At 32.4% G+C, this 21724-nt stretch overlaps 1 protein-coding gene across 1 annotated transcript; it reads left to right on the top strand.

Annotated features, from left to right (window-relative positions):
* Positions 1–11275: 11275 nt before the first annotated feature.
* On the top strand, positions 11276–12832 carry LOC129314028 (uncharacterized). Its single transcript, XM_054957409.1, has one exon. It carries the CDS (start codon positions 11276–11278, stop codon positions 12830–12832), a length of 1557 nt encoding a protein of 518 aa, XP_054813384.1.
* Positions 12833–21724: the final 8892 nt, after the last annotated feature.

The raw sequence follows: 21724 nt of genomic DNA, 5'->3' as shown, positions 1-21724 counted from the left end.
ATTAAAAAAACCCACACGCACATATTATAAACTATATAATTCTTCTGTGCATTATAAAAATGAAACACTAAGAGAGGTCTCATTCATAAAATAAAAGGAGGCCGATCTAATTAGAGCCACAAGATTTCTTCACACGCAAGTCTCCTGAAAAAAGATTTATTCCCAAATATCTTCATTAAAAAGACATGCAATAATTTTAAAATCTTTGACTATTAACATACAAATGGAGAAACATCTTGATAAATATATTTTATTCATTTAAATGGTTGTGATTTTGAGATTATAATTGAAATATTTCACAAATTTTCACTTGATTTTATATCTTATCTTTTCAAATTTAATTGCATGTTCAAATAGGGAAATTTATTATGAATTTCTCCTATACATCTCATATAAAATTATGGAATAATATTTGGTGTGAACAAATAAGTCAGTAATTGGCCCAGATAAAAAGTGAATATATAAGTCAGTAATAACTTTTGAATTAGCTTTGGTTAATTTACATGCGAAATAACATATATTTTACTCTTTAACAAAATACAACCATGTGAGTTCTTTAATAGAAATATGAATGAAATAAATTCCATGAAAGACTGAATTGTACCACTGCATTAATGTTATGGATAATTTTTTCCTTGTGGTCACAACAATGAGTTCTAAAATGACTAGGCAATTTCCCATCAATGAGTTTTGCAGGCTTAACAAATAGTAATTGGAACTGGAAAATTAATTCTTATTTTGATGTTTTTTAAAATAATACATATTTTACTCCATTTAAAGATAATATTTTAAGTATTAATTGGGAAAAATAATGCGCCAACTAGTCAAATTCTAACAAAGAATCAGTGTTGTGTCATTTTTCCATGATGTGGTGGGTATTTGAGTTAACTTGGCTTGACCAAGGAAAATATATAAACAAATGAAAAAATTGTGATAATCCATATGACTTAAAAAATTCTGCATTTACTGAACCTCAATATTTCTGAATACTATTTATATTTCATCAACGCTTCGTTATTGTGCCATTTTAACACACGTATGGATTGATTCACTTAAAAAATTTTACCACATCAGTGAGTTGTGAAAATAATCAACACAATCTCATTGATAGAACATAATAATTTTTCCAATAAGGAAATAATTTTAATATGCATTGCATACTTACCTTTAAGCTATATAAAATCATGTTTAGTCAAAAAAAATAATCTATCATTCATTTTCAAATCAACTGTAGTTTATTTGCAAGAGCAATAAAATGGGTAAATGACATTAGAAAACCAAAAGATTGAATTAAGCTTAAACAAGGATCAAAAGATTTGGAAATCCAAAATAAGGACCAAAGTCACTCTAAAGTTTGCTACTTTTATCCCATAATTTACAACCATCAAAACAATAAATTGTAAGTGAAATTTGATAAATTTATAAAAGAAAAACTTGTCAAACTGATAATCATTTCTAGTGATTTTCTCCTAGTTAATTTGTGAAGGAAAACAATTTCCAAGTAGTGATATATTTAACAAGCTAATAAGTCATCCTTAAAAAATTTTCAGCTTTTGTTTAAAAATGTATTTATTTATAAATCACAAAAACATTAGTTAGGTTGTAAATTTATGGAGAATATATAAATATCAAAATTTGACCTGTAAAGTATATGTGAAGATTATTAACTAATAATAATAATAGTAATATTTAAATTATTAAATTTTTGAAGTATTAATATTTTAATTAATAAGATATTATTAAAAATATAATATTTTTGAATTATTTACTAGTGTTTTTGCCTGCAATGATTATTCAATAATTACCTAGTAGCTGGTTAAAATGATATTTTTTGTCTTTTACATGGGTAAGAAATAAAATTAGTCTTTTGCGGTTTATTTATATTTTAGAAAATTTAATTGATATTAATTTTATTATAGGATATATATTTATAATTTTTTGAATCTTTTTCTGTAATTTTTGATGTCCTTTTTTATAATTTTTTGAATATTTGCCATGCACCATTTTTTAAATGTTGAATGGGGCATTATGCCATAAAAAAGTTGGGATATCATCATGCCTCTTATATGAATAGTTGAGAATTAAAAATATCATTTAACCCAATAAAAAATTAAATTTGACATAGAGCTATTAATGAAAGAAAGTGTTATTTTATTTTATAATATATATATATATTTATATATATTGATATAGAAATTTAATTACAAAAAGAATTCCATAAAACATAGCCCAAAAGAATTACAATGCTTAAAAAGGATTTTAAAAATTTATTTAATTTTCCAATCATAAATAAAAATATTTAAGTATACGAAAAATGTAATTCAAAAAATAATAGTTAGACTTATCATTAGACACAATAATCTGTTCACTATTAGGGATGTAGAGATTTTTCCCTTTATATTTGTTATCGATTAGATCATATGAAGCTTAATGTGCATAATTACGGCATGAAACTAGAACCATATTTTCAATTGAAAGTTCTATGGAGTGAATTCCATGAGAAATTGTTAAAAAAATTGGGAAAAAGTTATGCTGAAAAAATATATGAACATCTTGACTTACGTCAACTATCTTCTCTGCTGCCAACTTAATTACTTTGATATGCATCTCCCCAACCCACCCAGTGCTTTTACCACTTCCAACAAAATCATAGGAAAAATTAAGTCTTTGGTTTCAATTTTTTAGCGAAGTTACGAAATGGGTATCTATAGTTTCTACTTTTAGAATGACTCCCTGAAATTTGTGCTCAAATATGTTAGACCCTTAAAGTGCAAAAAGTGTATCAGTATATATTTTTTTCTTGCACAAAAATTAATTATTAATTAAAAAATTGACTTGTAAAATGGTATGTGAAATATTTTAAATAATAATAATTGTACTCTCATTGTTTTGATCAAAACTACATTTTGACCAATTCCAACTGATCAAATACATACCATTTATTCTTTTTGTTATTATGAGAGCTTTGATTCAACAGACCAATAAATATCACCTAAGAAAGTGGTAGGAACTAGGTTAATTAACATTACATGAATGTAATGATGAAGAGTACAAGAAACTCTTTGCATTTACAATGTTGGAGAAGATATCGGCGCACTTATCAACTTTTTAGAAAGACACAAAGGCCACATAATTATTGCCCCACTTCGTCCACACCAAGGACATATGACTTGGAAATACAACACAATTTCATTAATTATAAAATCAAATTTATTCTAAGAACTGTTAGAGACTAATGTGTGCCCTAGTTGGATTATTCTAACAAAAGACAATCTACATTATTGTGTATTGTTTTTCCATAACATAAGTATATTGATCGTCTTGACTAAGAAAATTATGCATAAAATATGAACTGTCACCATTCATGACTTCTATTTCTCTTTAACCATATTAATAAGTTGTATAAGAAGACAAGAAAACATCCCAATTCATAGAACTCCACATTATCAATAAAATGACTAAAACAAATATACATAACTTATTTTTATTTGACAGACCTATAATTGTGTAATGTTCTTTATGGCATGAGTATATGAAGACCCTTATTTTGGTTAATTTTGGTTAATTTTTTAAGTAACAACCCTTATTTTCTTCTAATTATAAAAAAATAATATATATAATAATAATTGTTAGTGAATGTGCAACATATTTAAATTTTAACAAAAAATCGACATCATTGTGTCATTTGATTTTATTGGAAATTTAATTTTAATAACAAATGTTTATTATAAAATAATTAATCTATGAAAGATCAACATGTCTTGATTTTATTGGAAAATAAACACCTTAAGTATATAAAACTAGGTATCTAAATTTTTTCCTTAAAACAAGATAGTGAGGAGCTAGGTTGGTCATAGGTTATTTTAAAGATAAATGCAAATATAATAACAAATAGACTTAGAATATAGTGTGGACCAACTTTGATTGAGTTTAAAAGCAAATATAACGGTGCTTACATATTGATACCAATGCCAAGTCCTAGGAATTGAATTAACAACAACAACAACAACAATAAAAGTGAGAATATATATATATATATATATAAAAGTGTTGTTAACTTGGTCCCTATAGCATCAAATCCATACCTCGTTAATTAATGATAATTACTTGATGAATGTGAAAAGGATAATTAATTATTTGGTTAGGAAAGATAATCAATTGAACACGCTAACAGGGGGAATAGATCCCATGCAGTGGCTTTTGCATTCTCGTTTTGCGTTTTATCCAATGGTTAGGAAGATAGAGGTGTATAAAATGGCCTCTCATTTGCAAATCGCACAATCATCTTTTATCCACTATGATTTTTACTCTTTTAAACTCCATGATTAATTCAATTTTTGCAGCGATTGTATTGTAACTTTTTTTTGTTTCTTGGATGGAATGATTTTTTTAAAAAACCATAAATATAAATTTTTTAATAAATCTACTTTATTACCATATGGAAAATCTAGACTTAATTTAGATTGTTCAAATTTAATATTAAAATTTTTATAAATTTACTATCCCAAATTTACTCCTCGACTTACAAATTTAATATTGTATTTATCAAATTAACAATTTGACTATTATTTGACCTCTATCTGTTTTTTTTTTTTTCTGCCTAAGTCATTTTCTGTTGTTTTTTTCCTTGTGCCTAAAAATACATCATTGATAATTCTAACTAATTTTTCAAGTGACATTTTTATCTATTTATAAACTAGAATTTGTAATAGTAGTTAGAGAATTAATGGCATATTCAAATTCGAACAAAAAAAAAAAGAAATTCTTCATTACTGCACCACTTGTTGAACACTTACAATGAGATATAAGTAGCTATTGGGCTAGCCACTTTGACAGGCCTTGACCATTGGACTGTAGTACAAGTATGCAGACCAAAAGAAAAGGCCTGTATTAAAAAAATGACAGTTTTTTTTTTTTTTTTTGCAATGATGAGATTAATTACAACCTTCAAAGTATTAATGTCTACTACCGGAAGGAAGAATAGGTCTTCAAAAAAAAAATTATATACTTAGTGTTCTATATTTAATACATTTGTTTTTAATTAAATCAAGATATGTGAATGTTTCATATTAAGATTTACTTGTGATAAATTGATTGAATATAAGTATATTAAATATATAAAGTTACGCATATAAGTCTTACTAGCAAAGGATAAAACTACAAAATAAAGGGTAAAACCTAACATTACATAAATGTTTGGCAATGATAAATGATAACAATAATTGTTTTTAACAAAAAAATATGTATTTGATAATTAATTGAGAAAATATAAAAAAAATCAAAGTCAAACCAAAAATTTTCGTAGTGAAAATTCCAGAGCAGTTTTTATTTTCGGAACAATATATTTTTATAATTATTTGTATTAACTTAACATGCAGATTCATAAAGCAAATTCAATAATAATCTCAATAAACAAATAATATTCATATGCGGTTAATTTTATCCAATGCATCACGTCAGCAGCAACACTGGCAAAGAAAAAAAAAATAAAAGAAGAGAAAACTAAATTCATCATTTAAGCTAAGAGCATTATATAGAAAACTAGACTGGATTGGCAAGTTTGACTGGTGAATCGACATTGTAGCCGTGTGATCAGTCCGGAATCATGCTTAAACCGATATCAGAACAACTTGGGATAGACCAGTCCACTCAGTAGTAAATTGGTATAAACCAATCAACCCACTGATTTGAGCAGGTTGGCCTGGAGGAAACAATAAAGTTGAGCAAAAGCAAAGGAAGAATGAGGAGGATAGGATCAAAGAACAGATCTAATGGAAGAAGAGGAGAAATGAAAAAGAAGAAAAAAGGAGAACAATCAATACCATGAAGACGAAGAAGAAGCTCACCGTCACTGGGAAAGCTAGAAAAATTGAAAAAAAAAATGCTAGTAAAAAGCTCACCGTTGCCGAAAGTACTATTATTATTGCTCTTTCTTTTGCTTTTTAAACTTAATTCTGAGACTGTCCACTCACTCTCCCCTTCTCCTAGCCTGAGGCTATTCTCATTTTACCATATCTCACTATTATCAATGCTAACTCAAACATGATACTTTTTCATCCTTTAACCCAATGTTGTTAAAACCGAACCAGACCGGACGGTCCGACCGTCACCCGCTGAACAAAACAGTCTAGTTCAACCAATTGAACCAATCTGGTATTTGACCCGGGTTGACCCGGACTGAACCGGCCAGTTTTGAGAGAACCGGCTTTGACCCAGAAACTGGACCCAGGTCAACTCGGCTCAAAGCCAAAAAAATTAAAAAAAAAAGAAATTTGGACTGAGTTGCTTAGATTCACAATTTCTCTTCTCTAATCTCTAATCTCTTTTTCATGGTCCAAACTCAATCTCTAACTTCTCCTCCAGCATCTGCCTCCAGCTCTAAAGATCCAACCTTTAACATCAAGATCAAAAGCTTGTGAGTCATGACATGATGGCATGCCTCTAACTCCAACATTTTCCTTTGAGATTACAAGCTTGTACTGACATGCCTCTACCTCTAGCTCCAATGATTCAAGCATCTAGCTTTTGGGGTTGAGATTCCAAGCACCATTGACAAATTAATATTTTATTTATATAATTATGCATATAAATTTTATTTTTATTTAATTTTTATGTCACCAGTTCGACAGCCGTCTAACCGGGTAGACCATGAAAACCGCGATCCATTGCTCTTTTCGATTCTATGTCTGGTCCGGGTTTTAAAACATTGCTTTAACCATTGAAGCATGCTTCCTTTTTTTCCCCCTGTTGCATTTGTTACTTTTCAATTCCAATATTAAAATATTAAGCCTTTTAAATGTTACTTTAAAAATGTAACTTATTTTTATTTCATCTTACATATTTTATATATTTCATCTTATAAAATGTAATGATATACAAAATAGCATTTTTATATAACATTCTTAGGATTAATATTTTTTATTTAAATATTTTTATACCCAAAATTTTGATTAAGTATTATTATTTTAATCATGACTAGTGTAACCTTAAGTTGACCCCTAACTAAACTACTAACATGAATTGTTACCTCAATTGGTTTAAAAATTGATTTGATTTTCAGTATCTTGGCTAAGAGTGAAAGAGGTGAGTGCATTTTTGAAAAACGTATCATTAATATTTTATTAAATTTCAAGGGTCTTGTATTAATTATGGACTAACTGATAAGAGTATATTTTAAAAAAATATCATTAAACATAAAAATGGAACTAGATTTAGTGCTTATCATACAAATGAGCACTAAGAGCTCATTGCCTTTGAATTATTTAGATCTAATTTTTATGGTCCAAATTTATAATTTTTCAACGGGTGTTTTCTAAATAAAAAATTATTTTTAAAAAACTAACAGTTAAGATATTTTTTTTTAATTTCAATTGTATATTAATTAAAATATTTTTTAAAAAAATAAAAATAAAAAGCTATAAATTTCTACGATTCAGATTAAATATAAATAATCTCGAAATGGTGAGCTATCCGAGCTCATCTATGCAATAAACACTGAAATTGGTTCCACATAAAAGACCCTTGGAAGGGAATTTCCAAAGGCCCAAAGCAAAAGACAACATTAAGAAAGCAAGTCTGTAAATGTAAAGACTCAATCCAAACTAACATAGACAACAAAAACCAAAGACCAAACTCCCCCTGACAAATGAAAATACCCAGATTGTTGTACTTTTGATCATGCAGATAAGAAGTTAAGAAGCTCACGTTAGTCAAGTAGAAAACCAGTTCAAAAGCTGGTATTAAATTCTGTTTAAAAGGCACACGAGCACTGTAGCACTGAAATTATTTTCAGAGTTGATTTTGAAATTCAATTCGGCTAAAACTATCCCGTAGGATTTGAGAATCCGAAGCACAACATATATATACTTTGGTTTTGTGATTTTTTAAAAACTTATCTGCCCGAAAAGAGAACAACCCCAGAACAAGGTGACACAAAACATACCAAACAGACAAACATAACAGTAAACAAACTAAACATGAAAGACTCAAAGATCAAACTGACGTTCTCAGCAAAAGACGCTGCTCCAGTTGTTGGACCTCCATGTTTGCTGCGATGCATGAAGGTCCCCAGAAGTATCATGCGTGCATATGAGGTTTTTCGGAACAAGCCTCGTCATACCCAGCAGCAACGCGAACATGCTCTGTTTCTGTTCTTGAAAACAGAGAGAAACTCCTTTTGCGAAAGTTGTGCCCAGACTGAACTCGAGATGAAGAAGCGAGACCAAAGCAGAGATAAACCCAAGCTGACATAAGACTGAACTCGGTTGACTACCATCCAAGTCACTTGCATGCATCAAGTGGTAGAAAGTGGAAAAAAGAGTGGTAAAAAGTGAAGGAGTAAAAAAAGATAGTGAATAGGCGAAAGTCTTGGCTGATGATGTTGATGATTTAAGATCATTAAGTTGAAGAGCCACAGTTAAGATGAAATGCTAACACCTGTGTAGTTGTTTCTGTGAAAACTTGATCAGATAATCGATCAGATAGTGAGTGAAAAAGATCATCATGGTCAAGCTTAGTCCTTTTCTTTTGCGTCAAATTTGAACCGTCGATGAAATCACAAGATTTCCTCCTTAAACAGCAAGACATGCTAGAGCTACCATGAATCATGACACGTGCTCTTAAAGCCGGTGCAGAGGTTTCTGATCTTGAACCAAAGAATCCACAGACCTGAACCTGAAGCATTTGAAGTTGACGAAGATTTGAAAGTAGAAATGAAAATCATTCACCCAGTTGGACCCCTTAGTCCTCCAATCAAAAATCTCATAAACTAAAAGCAACCAATAGAAAACCACCTTAATCGATACTTCATGCAGATGTCTAAAAAACTAGGATCTTGCAAAAGAGAGAGATAAAGAAGACGCAGATCGACGACACTGCTGATGAACATGGCCAACTTCACGACAGTTAAAACAAATCATGTTGATTAGTAAATAGTAAAATCATATTCATTCCCATCTGCAAAGGTGAGAACTCCTTGCAATTTTAGTTGTTGAGAAATGTGTAAAAAAACACGGATCCGCAATCCAAAAGAATTCATAATACTGGATTCATCAAAAGATAAGAAAGTCCCCTAGGAGTTGGCAATCAAGGTAGCAAAAGATTCTGTATAAAACCTGTGAGAAAGAAACATCTTGAAGACGAAGAAATGGCTCCCATCCAAGTTTGAACATGGAGGGGGCAATTGCTCCTACTGGAATAACAAAAGTTTCCCTTAATTTTCAGTTAAAATTACAATTTTTCCAAAAAAAATTATCAAGTATGCATATTTAAAGGTATTGTTTACTCTTATATTTTTTATAAAAATAAATTTATTATACAAATGAAATTAATATATTATTTTAAACTTTTTACTAATTTATTTATATATTACTTTAATTAATATTTAGATTTATATTTTCTTCAAAAGTATTAATATTTATGTTTAGTTTAAATATTGCCCCCTGATGAATTTTTCTGTGCCCATCACTGGCACTGCTTCCATCTTTGTAAAATTACCAAACTTCCATTGAAAACCCATGGACCACCAATCCACATGAAGATTAAATCAAACAAACATCAGAAGAATAATGAGAAACAGTTATGAGAAGAATGAATGATATGAATTTCATCTCTTAGCTCCCAAAACCTGCTTGGGATGTAAGCCTGAAATTTTGAAGGATGAAATCTCCTAGAGTCATGAACTTCAGCGAAGAGATAATGAGTAAGACAACAATAATCTTGATCCATGAATCTACAATCCTTAAATGAATCCATGAAGACACGTAGGAAACCCCAAAAAAGCATAAAGGAAAGGTCAGTGAAGCAGGATGAAAGAGACAGCAAAACAACCAAGGAGATCAAGAAACAAGAGAAAATGAGGAAAGCCTCATAAGTTAGAGACACTATTAAAAAATACCGTATATATAATGCCTCTTATTTAATAGTTATAAGAAAAAATGTTGAATAAAAAAAGGCAGGATTTTGAAAAACTAATATTCAGCGGTTAAAAAAATAACCGTTGAATATATTTATATATATTCAATAGTTAAATATAAAAACCGTTGAATAAAATCGTCAAAAAAATGCTTGGTGACATCACCATATTATTCAACGGTTCAGGAAAAGAAACCGTTGAATAAAGTGTCAGAATATTCAATGGTTAAAATCCAAAACCGTTGAATAAATGTTTTCAAAACCGCCTTATGACATCATCTTATTATTCAACGGTTCCTTAACCAGAATCGTTGAATAAATGTTTATAATATTTAACGGTTTTCCTTGAGGAACTGTTAAATAAACATTTATTCAACGGTTTTTAAATATAACCGTTGAATAATTTCATTTAAATCGCCTCTTCATTCTCCCGAAACCGTTACTCTCAAACGCTCAAAACTTCAGTTCTCCTCTGCAAAACCAGATACCCACTGTCGAATCTCCTTCCCCAAGCACCGAGTCCACATTTCCGGCCAAACCCTTCCATATTTCGTCGTTGGAATGCCGTTGCAAGCCTTCATTGCCATTTTCGTCTTCCATCTTGTGGTGTGCGAACACATAAGTGCTCTACGCTACATTTCGCTCATCTTTCTCTTCCTCTTCCCTCTTCCTCTTCCTTCTTCTTCTTCCTCTTCCTCTTCGTCTCTTTCTTCCTAACTTCATCTTCCTCTTCTATTCCAGTTGCTTGGTTCGTGATTCATCTCCATTCAACCGTGTACGTGCGTGGGTCGGCAAACAAAAAAAGGTTAGTTTTTTTTAAGAAATTGTATAAAATTTGAGTATTTTATTTGAACATTATGATTATTTACAATGGGGATGATTTCATACACAATGTGCTTGAATTTTGGTTGAACGAAAATGCTCTGTGTCTGCTGCCAATTGTTAAATGTGATTGATTAGTGATTTTTAATATGAATTTGTTGTTATTTTAATGTTCAATTTGTTAAAAAAGGGCAGTAAGCCTGGGAAATGCTTAGTTTTGTGCCGTTATACTGCCAAATTTTTTAAAAAATTTTAGTCTTGCAAATATGACCATTGTTAATTATGGTCTAGAGGGAGTTTAATTATACTTCTATCTTGTTTCTTGAATTAGTTTAAAATTTTGTAGGTTAAAATAGTGTAAAGAAAGGGCATAATACTTGGGGAATACTTATTTGAAATTGTTAGGCTGCTGATTTTTTTTAATTTTAATTTTTCTCTTGAAAAGAACAAATATAAGCATAGTTGAAGTTGTTGAAGTAATTAAACTCGTGATTCATTGAATGCTTTTCTATTTTTACCATCTTTCTTAAATAAGGGCATTATGGATAAGGAGTGGATGTCTGCCAATCACCTATCTAAAGAATATTGGGATAAGGTGGCAGAATTTGTTAAGTTTGCGGTAAACAACATAAAAAATCATGAGCGAATTGTTTGTCCTTGTCTAAGTTGTGGTAATGTGAAGTCAATTTCTCCTAAGACATGCGAACTTTACTTGTTTAAGTATGAAATTGATCAAAGTTACAAGTGTTGGGTAAAGCATGGGGAGACACCTGAAGATGTGAATAACAGTAGCCAAGGGTATATAGAAAGTTGTTCATCACCATCATCTTTTGACACAAATGCAAATGAGGCTGATTGTCTTGAAGAATTGGTTGATGTGATGGAAGAGGAACTCGAGAATTTTCCAGAGAAGTTCGAAAGGTTGAAAACTGATGCGGAGACACCTTTGTATGAGGGTTGTACTGAGTTTACTTTATTGTCCGCTGTGTTAGAATTGTACAACTTGAAAGCAACAAGTGGGTGGAGTGATACAAGTTTTTCAAGCTTGCTTTCTCTAATCAAACTAATGCTACCGAAGAATAATAAGCTTCCAGATCGGCTATATGATGTAAAGAAGGTGTTACGCATAGTTGGCCTAAGCTATAAGAAGATACATGCTTGCCTTAATGATTGCATTTTGTTTAGGAATGAATATGAAGAGCTAACCCACTGTCCTAAGTGTGAGACATCACGTTATAAGCAAAATGGGAAGAGTGCGAAGAAGGCAATGTGGTATTTTCCTATTATTCTAAGATTTAGGCGTTTGTATAGCATACGTCAAGAGGCAAAGAATTTAATATGGCATGCAAATGAAAGGATTAAAGATGATAAGATTTGGCATCCAGCTGATTCTCCTGAATGGATAAGGTTTGATCGGAAGTACCCTGAGTTCGGAAAAGAAGATAGGAACCCATGCCTCGCATTATCTACTGATGGGATTAACCCACATGGTATGCAGAGCAGTACCTATAGTACATGGCCTGTGATGATGGTCATTTATAACCTTCCTCCCTGGCTTTGCATGAAGCGAAAGTATATGATGCTATCCTTGCTAATATCAGGGCCCAAGCAACCCGAAAATGACATAGATGTTTACTTAGAACCATTGATTGCAGACTTGAAGTTGTTGTGGGAGACAGATGTAGAGGTATATGATGCCTACAAAGAAGAGATATTCAATTTCAGAGTCATGCTTTTTGGTACAATCAATGACTTTCCAGCATATGGTAATCTATTAGGGTATAGTATTAAAGGACAACTTGGATGTCCCATTTGTGAAGAGGGAACACATTCAATGAGATTGCAACATGGTGTGAAGAACATGTACCTTGGGCATCGTAGATGGTTGGGTGACAAACATCGATATCGTCGGTGGAAAAAGTCTTTTGATGGAAAAATAGAAGAAGAAAGGCCACCAAAGCAGTTGACTGGTGAGGAATTATTTGAAAAGGTAAAAGACCTTGATATTGAATTTGGCAAACTGTTTGCAAAGCATGTTGGAACAAGCGGGTGGAAGAAAAGATCAATTTTTTTGAGTTGCCATATTGGAAGACCTTGAATGTGTGACACTTCCTCGATTTGATGCATATTGAGAAAAATGTGTGCGATAGTCTTGTTGGGACATTGCTTCATATTCCAGGAAAGACGAAGGATGGCATCAATGCAAGGTTAGACATGGTTGAAATGGGCATAAGAGAAGAATTGGCACTGCAGGAGAAGGGAACTCGCACATTTCTTCAAGCAGCAGCTTACACACTGTCTAGAAAAGAAAAGAAAAGTTTATATGAGTTTCTTGCTATAATCAAGGTTCCATATGGCTACTCTTCAAATGTTAGAAACCTTGTCTCAATGAAGGACCTAAAGTTAAAAGGTTTAAAGACTATGGAGAATTTTATTTCGATTACTATACGTGGTATTTTACCCGATAATGTGCGAGGTACAATCACAAAGCTATGTTACTTCTTTAGGTGCCTCTGTAGTAAAGTAATTAATCCTAACAAGTTGCTGAAGTTGCAAAGCCGAATTGTGCAAACATTATGTGAGTTAGAGATGTTTTTTCCTCCTGCATTTTTTGATATCATTGTCCACTTAACCGTTCACTTGGTTAGGGAGGTACAATTATGCGGCCCTGCTTATTTAAGGTGGATGTACCCTTTTGAGCATAATATGAAAGTATTGAAAGGGTATGTGAAAAGTCAAAGTCGACCAGAAGGTTGTATTGTTGAACAATATATTAATAAGAGGCTATTCACTTTTGTGGTCAATACGTAGAGAATTCAAGGAATGTTGATGATGAAGCTACAGAACGGACAACAGGAAGAAAAATTGTCACTATCTCAAGTGACCAATGGGAAAAAGTATACCTTTTTGTGCTGTACAACTCTCCAGAGATTGATGAGCATGCAAAAATTCATAAGGCATAGCTAAAAAGGCAGCACCATCATCGATTATAGAGTTGGATCATCAAGCTGCACAATAAACAGTTCATTCGCTGGTTGAAAGAGCATATCGAAGGGAAGTACAATGCCAATCCTAATTCAGTTTCTGATAGATTAAAATGGCTGGCACAAGGTCCGAGCAAACATGTCTTCTCTTACACTAGTTATACTAACAATGGGTACAAGTTCTACACAAAGGAGCGTGATGACCAAAGTACAATGCAAAATAGTGGTGTATCCACCATAGGTGATAGCATGCACATTTCCAGTGAGAAAGATGAAAAACCTATTTACCCAAAAATGCATTATTTCGGAGTAATTGAGCATATTTGAGAGTTAGATTACATCTCCTTTCGAGTTCCAGTCTTCGGTTGCAAGTGGGTTGAATATAAGAATGGGGTAGATGTTGATAACTTTGGGTTAATTAGGGTGAATCTGAATAAGGAAGGGTTCACAGAGGATCCTTTCATTTTTCTTTCCCAAGCCAAACAAGTTTTTATGTCCATGATCTAGCTGATAAAAAATGGTCTATTGTTTTATTGAGTAACAAGGAAGTTGAAGAAATGAAAGATACAGAAAATGAGCAAAGTCAAAGAAATGATGAGGTTGAAGTTGATCCATTTCATGGGACATCATTTGAAAATGATGATGGTGTAGACAGTATTGAAGATAATGCTTTCTACATAAGATGTGATCATAATGAGGGAATTTGGATTTTCAAGAGGGGGAAATCAATTCAACAAAAGAAGAAGGTTTTTAAATTGAAGAAGAAATTAGTCAAAAAAGGTAGTTAAAACAAGAAAAAGAAAAAAAACAACATAAATAGGTAGTTATGTTATTGTTGACTTATTAAAGAAAGTTCACGTGTTTTTATTATTTTTTTAATTTTTTTAACTTATTCTTTTCTATTTATTTAATCTTGATTATTATTGCTTTCACAGGTAAATGGCTACTGAGCATGACTATCTTAACACTGGCTCTAGATCCAGTAGTCCGAGTAGGCACATGATGACCCGGCTAAGAAAAAGGCTGACCTTGATAAGCAGGAAGAACAATTGAGGAGAGGGTTGGTTGTGATGGAGGAAGTCACTAAAGCAAGAAATGAAGGAAGAAAATTTACTGTCAAGTGGAATAATAAGAATCAAGTAGTTGACAGTCATAACTTCATCAGTTATATTAGTGTGGCAGCGAAGTCCTCAGTGCCTATTACTTTAAAATCTTGGAAGAATGCAACTCCAGCAATGAAGGATGCAGTGTAGAGAACTTTAACAGTAAGATACTATCACTTTGCTTTTTTTTTTACTTAATGTTTTGTAATCGTTTATTTAAATTGACATGTTCATCTTGCAGTCAGGATTTGAGATCGAGGAAAGGCGCAAGAAGTTTGTTCTACAGAAAGCTGGGATAGCCTTAAGATCTTTTAGAAGTTTTGTTACCCGTAAATTTTTTATGAACCCTGACATGGAGGGTATCGAAGATACAGTTCCTTCCCTCATTTCGACAATTGTGAGTGAGGATGAATGGAAAGCTTTTGTCAACTCATGTCGCAGTCCAGAGTTCAAGGTAACATTAATATTATTTTTTTTATATATTGTTGCTTTTGTTGTCACCTCCTTTTTATATTAATTGACTTATTATGTTTTATGTTTTTTCGAAGGCATTAAGCGCCAAAAATAAAGAGTTGGCAAAAAAGAATGAATATACATATAAGGCTGGACGCAAGGGATATACGGGAGTTGAAAAGAGTTTGATTGAGAAAGAGTAAGCGTCGGAGGGTTCTATATCCCGTGGCAGGATTTGGGTCGAGGCTCGAAAAAATGAAGCAGGAAATATTGACAACCCAAAAACAAAAGCGGTTGTTGAAACAATAGTAAGTATTAATGATATATTGATATAATGTTATTAGTTTTTACTTATAAACTTTGCTTTTTTCTGCTTCACAGGAGACTTTGACTCAAGAGACATTAGCAGGCACTCAAACTGTTGATGAGGAAATATTGGAGAAGACGTTAGGGAATACTGACCATCCTAGTCGTGTTTGGGGCGTTGGCTTTGGAGTCACAAGAAAAGATTACTTTGGCGATGCGTTCAAGCATAGTAAAAAGGCTGCTTCTTCTGCTGAGGTTCAAGAGTTGAGGCAAGAGCTAGCGAAACAGAAGCAGCAAATACTAGCACAATCACAACAGATACAAGAACAATCTAGACTCATCGACATGCTGTTGAGCCGGCATAAGTTGGGGCTTCCACTGGGCGACAGTAGCCCTAGTGTGAATGCTAGTTGCACAGTCCCATCTCAACTCCTACCTGAGGTATCATTATTCATTTTACTATAATCTTACACATAATACTACTTTTATTGTTCATATTACATAATTTTTTTCTTTTTTCTAATTTATGTAGGGTGAGGCCGATGTTGATTGTTTGGCAGAAGATGGCCATGTGGTTGCACTGGGGCGCATGTACAACATTACTGGGCAAGTAATGCTTCACAATGAACACATCCCTGAAGGGACAGTGAAAGTCTCTTTGAAGACAGTTGAGGATCCTAATTATGATCTACCCTACCCCACTCCAGATGCAAGGACGGTAGTAGATGCATTGCTCAGCTTTGTTGCATGGCCAGTTCATCTTCTTCGTATTTCGGTACCATCTCCAATAGTATATTTGTTAAACTCCTAATAGAAAATTAACTTCTTTGCATTTTTTTATAGTTGATATATAACAATCTTATATGTTGGAAAAATTAGCCTGTTGATAAGCTGGTGGGAAAAAAAGCACCAAAGGCTATGAAAGCATTCACTACTAAGCGGAAGAGGGAAAAGGATAAGAAGAGCTCTGACAAGTCGAAGGAATCCATCACATTTCCCCAGAAGACACTGGTTCTCCCTCAAGCCCATCTGCCTAAAGCCCCTCAGCCTCAAGCCTCTAAAAGTCAAGTTGTGCCCAATAAAAATTGACAATTGCTTAAGACCTATGTCGAGATGCAAGAAGGAGTGCTGCTCCCTTTCCCTACAGACATGTATGCTGATCCACAGTCTTTTGACCAAGTCAACAATGAGGTGTTAGATGATTTATTCAACCATGTAGAGGCTACCACTACTCTATGTAACTTATATATGAGGTATGTTTCTAAAACCTTTCATTAGACATTTAGCTATATATACACACACACACTTTAATCATATATTGTTCTATTTATTTCGACATTTAAGGAACCTCTACACTACCATGCTTGCTGGAAGAGATATAGCACGGAGGATTATATTTGTCAGTCCTCATATGGTCTCTCCTTATGGCCATGACATAATGAGTCTTAAGCAAGGACTAGAAATATCTCAGAAGCTTTCAAAGTACTTCCATCAACGTGGTGCCGATAAGAACACAATATTTATAGCACCTTATTATGAAGGGTAAGTTACTTTACGATGCTTCACTTTAATTTATTCAAAATTTAATTATTTATATGATACTTTCTAATTGTAATTTTTTTCATAGGGGACACTGGATGTTGCTTGTGATCAATCCAACTTTAGGGAGGGTATGGTACCTTGACCCTATTCAGAGTGGCCATCCGTCTAACAGACCACATATTGTGGAAATGATTAATCAGTAAGTTGATTAATTTGTTTGCATATATCTAATTTGTTCTTTTTGTATGAATATTTCTCATGTCAAGTTTTCTATTTCACGTTAGGGCCATTGTCATGTACCGCACTGATGTTGATCAACAATTTTGACAACTAGTAAAGGGCAGCGGTCGGTTTGATACAGCAGCATCATGAACAGTTGTCAAGGTATATGTATTTATCATTAATTATGTTAGAAATGTCACTGTATAGGTCATGTCATATTATTAATTAACTATTCGGTTATTTTATCCATTGTATGATTATAGTGCCCAGAGCAAGCAGACAAAGTCAGGGATTGTGGGTACGCTGTCATGAAATTCATGAAGGACATAACCCAACATGCTCCAACCGGAATTCTTCCGAATGATGTAATTGTCTTCCCATTCTATTTTATTAGTTTTAATCAATAAACATGATTTTAATTTTTTGTTGTTGTTGTTGCATATAGTACTACGAGACACATACTGTGACACGTATACTCATGCTCAAATGGAAGAAGTCCTTGAAGAGTTAGCACACGGTATTTTTGAAGCATGGTTTACTTTCAACAGCCAGCAGCAGTGACAGTTAGGAAACTTAGGCAAATTTTGGAATTTGGAGCTTTATGTTTTAACCACTAATTGCTTTCATTTAAGCAATTCAAGTTGTATATAAGTTTTTTATAGGAATTCATTGTACATTTATATATATAAACGTAACTATTATTGGCTGGAATTTGTGTCTGGGTTCTGGAATATCATTCTGTAATTTACAATGCAGGGGGCTTGCTAGAAATTTAGACAAAAAATGAAAAAAATTAGGTCCTAATATTCAACGGTTATAAGATAAAACCGTTGAATATGATCACAAAACTATTCAGCGGTTTCACCTTACAACCACTGAATAAGTATATATATTCAACGGTTTTAAATTAATAACCGTTGAATAATTTGAAAATATTCAGTGATTTTTATTCCAGAACCGTTGAATATTATCTCTCACAATTTCTCATTTTGAAATTTCAAAAATTTATGCAACAGTTTTGGAATAAAAACCGTTGAATAAATTAAAAATATTTAACGGTTAAAAACCGTTGAATAAATGGTCATAGAATATTCAGCGCTATCTTACTCAACGGTTCATAACCATTATATAGTAAGAAAAATAACCATTTATATTTCCTTTTTTATAGTAGTGAGAGAAAAAAACTCTTTCCCCAGATATATTTCCTCAATTGATAAAGGTTGGATTCTATCTCAATTGGTAAGAGTATCTCTTAACTAAAATATGATAAATATTGAAATGTTTTATTCTAATGATTGTACCTGTGATTACCATATTTAAATTATGTTGTTCTATCTCACTAATTTTTTTTTTCCAATGCTTTTTCGTTCATCCCAATTAATTTGTCTATGTTTATATTATTGAAAACAACTTTAGGTTCACTTATATTATCTTAATTTATATTAAAGATTTACCCTGAACAAAGACTTCAATTAAAATTAAGTTTGTTTAAATATGAAAATATAAAAAAATGAATTTAAAAAAAATCTAGACTTGGACATTCAAAATCTCTTTTAAGGAAATTTTTATGTAACATAACATCTGATAATATGCAAGCCTATCATTCCCCTGTTATTCATATACAAACTAGAGTGGTTGTAGCTGCGACTAGTAAAAATGGAGGAAGGAAAAAATAAATTTGAGGGCCTTATAGTTTCAATGAAAAATAAACTCCCAACGGCGGCACAGATTCAGCGGGAAGAGGAGAGAAGGCTGATGGGAGGAGAGAAGTCTGACAGTGAAGAGAAGAGAAGCACACTGTCAGTGAAGGGGGGAAAACGAAACACAGATGCTTTGTTTTCTTTTCACACAAAAATAAAAATCTGATCTAAAGAAAAATGGACAAATTACAAGAAAGAGCAAAAGGAAAATAATAAGAAAGGGCACAAAATTTGCCTATAATTTAAAACAAAATAAAACCAAACTTTTGCTTCATAGAATTTGAACTCTAGACTTTGAAGAAAATTTACTAGCATAAGTTCCAATAAATTACTACTTTTCGCTTACCATAAAACTAATTTAAATAAAACATCAATTTGGAGATTTTTTTTTAGGGTCATTACACCTACTATCCATTCACCCTTTGCATCACGTAATAAACCACCATAGATAGCTTTATTATCAACACTTGACATTGCCCCCTCAACATTAAATTTATACCCTTGTGCTGGAGGTGGGGACCAGCTTTTGATGACACTATGTTCTTCATCACAGGAATCAGAATCAGAATCCATCACAAAATGTTTCCATGCATTGATAATAACAGAAGTGGGAATGGTTTTTGGAAGTTTGGTTTGAAAATGAATTCGTTCCTCCAATTCCATAACTGCCATAATGTTACTCCTCAAACTAAATCCCAAGGAGCAAAGAAATAGGAGCACAATTTTCTTTTCAAATTCAAAGAAAACCTTTCATGAAGTGATGGAGAGAAGAATTCCAAAAAGGTAATGTGGATGAACAAGTTTACACTAGATTTGTTTTGCAAAATAACAGTCTCCAAGAATATGAAAAATATCTTCCTTCCCATTTTGTGCTCATTGACTCCTCCATACACTAGTTGATGGAAAGAAATCCACACAAAAATATATTCCTTTCCACCCCTCACCATTCCCAAATTAGCTTATAAATTGCGCTATACTGGGCATTATCAATGTTTTCAATCATCTCATACGCACTCCTTAATGTGAACTTACTTGCCCATGGGTCTTCAATTCCATGCCATTAAATCCTCCCCCAGGTACTAGGCTGGTGGCAATGTCGCAATCAAATGCTACAAAACCATGTTATTGATGACCCCTACAAGCCTTGGAAAGTCCCATGTGCCATAATTCACCCACTCTACTACTTTGAGTGTTGATGGCATTGCGCAAAAATCTTTGATTTTCCTCCCTTATAGAAGCCAAATATCATTAAAAAAAATTGACAGAATTACCATTTCTAATATGCCATATGGTTCCCCTTTCCACAATCTCCCTCTGCTCACAAATGAAATGCCATAGAGGTGAGTCACCTTTATTAACTATTAGGAGATTTGTCACCTTTATTAACTATTAGGAGATTTGTCACCTTTATTAACTATTAGGAGATTTTGTTCATTATGCAACATATATTTTTGCTGCAACACCTCAGCCCAAAGACCTTTTGATCAAGAAATAAGATTCCAAGCAAGCTTTGTATCATAGGCCTTGTTGAGGGAGATTAAATTATGGAATCCAAGGCCCTCAAACTCTTTTGGCTACTTGATATAGTCCCATTTGATAGGACAATATTGTTTACTACCTTGATTGCTTCGCTAGATAAAATCTCTTTGTAATTTTTCCGCCGCACTACACACACTAAGAGATAATTTAGCAACCTGCATTAGACAAAGGTATAGTGGTTAAAATTGATTTTGCAAGAGTTTCTCTCCCCTCAGTAGAGAGGCAATTAGTGTTTCAATAGCCAACTTAGATTTCACTCTTTATATTATAGGACTGTTAATCTCCTTTGTTCAATTGTCATTAGACCTTATAGTTATATGTTGTCAATCTCTTTAGTTCAGTTGTCAATGGACTTTATAAAAATTAATTTTCTTGAGATTTTAATGTAATTTTTCCTATATTATATACTTAACCCTTTGTGGGTTTTCTTGGGTTGGAGAAAGGAAACCCCAGATATTTTTAAATTAGCCATCTTGGATTCCACTTTCTATTACATTGTGCCAATTGTTGAATGCTTACACTAGGGAGGGATATGCGTGGCCATTGGGCTAGCCACTCTAATAATGGGCCTTGACTATTGAATTATAGCACACATATGTTGACCATTTATAATTCATCATTTGCTTTAGAAAATAAAATAAAAATAAAAATAAGAGAAAGGAAAAGGCCAAAAGATGACTATTTCTTTGTTTTTGTTTTTGTTTTTTTGTTTTTGTTTTTTTGCGATGATGAGATGAATTACAACCATGACGGTCATATCAACGTACAGTTTGTTGAACCTTTAAACAAAGTATATAACATAGAACTACTGGACTAGCCACCTTGAATTAAGGCATGAACCATTGGGCTATAACACAAATATAAAATATATCGACTATTTTATAATTCATCATCTGCTTTTAAAAAATAAAATAAAAAGTCCTACATATGTTAAAAAAATGACCGTTTTTGGTGATGATGAGATTAATTACAACCTTCATAGTAGTGTTTAGGGTACTAATACCCAAGGGAGAAAGAAAAAGTTTTTGGAAAATTTGATAAAAACCACAATGAACTACAGAAGCAAAGGATAAAACAAACATTACAGAAACGTTTGGTAATGATAAATATAACAATAATTGTTTTAATAGATAAATAAGTA

The sequence above is a fragment of the Prosopis cineraria genome, unplaced genomic scaffold (assembly GCF_029017545.1).
Source record: "Prosopis cineraria cultivar Desert tree isolate PC_DT_omini unplaced genomic scaffold, ASM2901754v1 PC6, whole genome shotgun sequence".
Taxonomy (NCBI): Eukaryota; Viridiplantae; Streptophyta; class Magnoliopsida; order Fabales; family Fabaceae; genus Prosopis; species Prosopis cineraria.
The sequence above is the reverse complement of the archived record's forward strand: the minus strand, read 5'-3'. Positions and strand labels throughout refer to the sequence as shown.

Coding starts and splice junctions, on each gene's coding strand:
- LOC129314028 (XM_054957409.1), top strand. CDS start 11,276: ATGGATAAGGAGTGGATGTCTGCCAATCACCTATCTAAAGAATATTGG.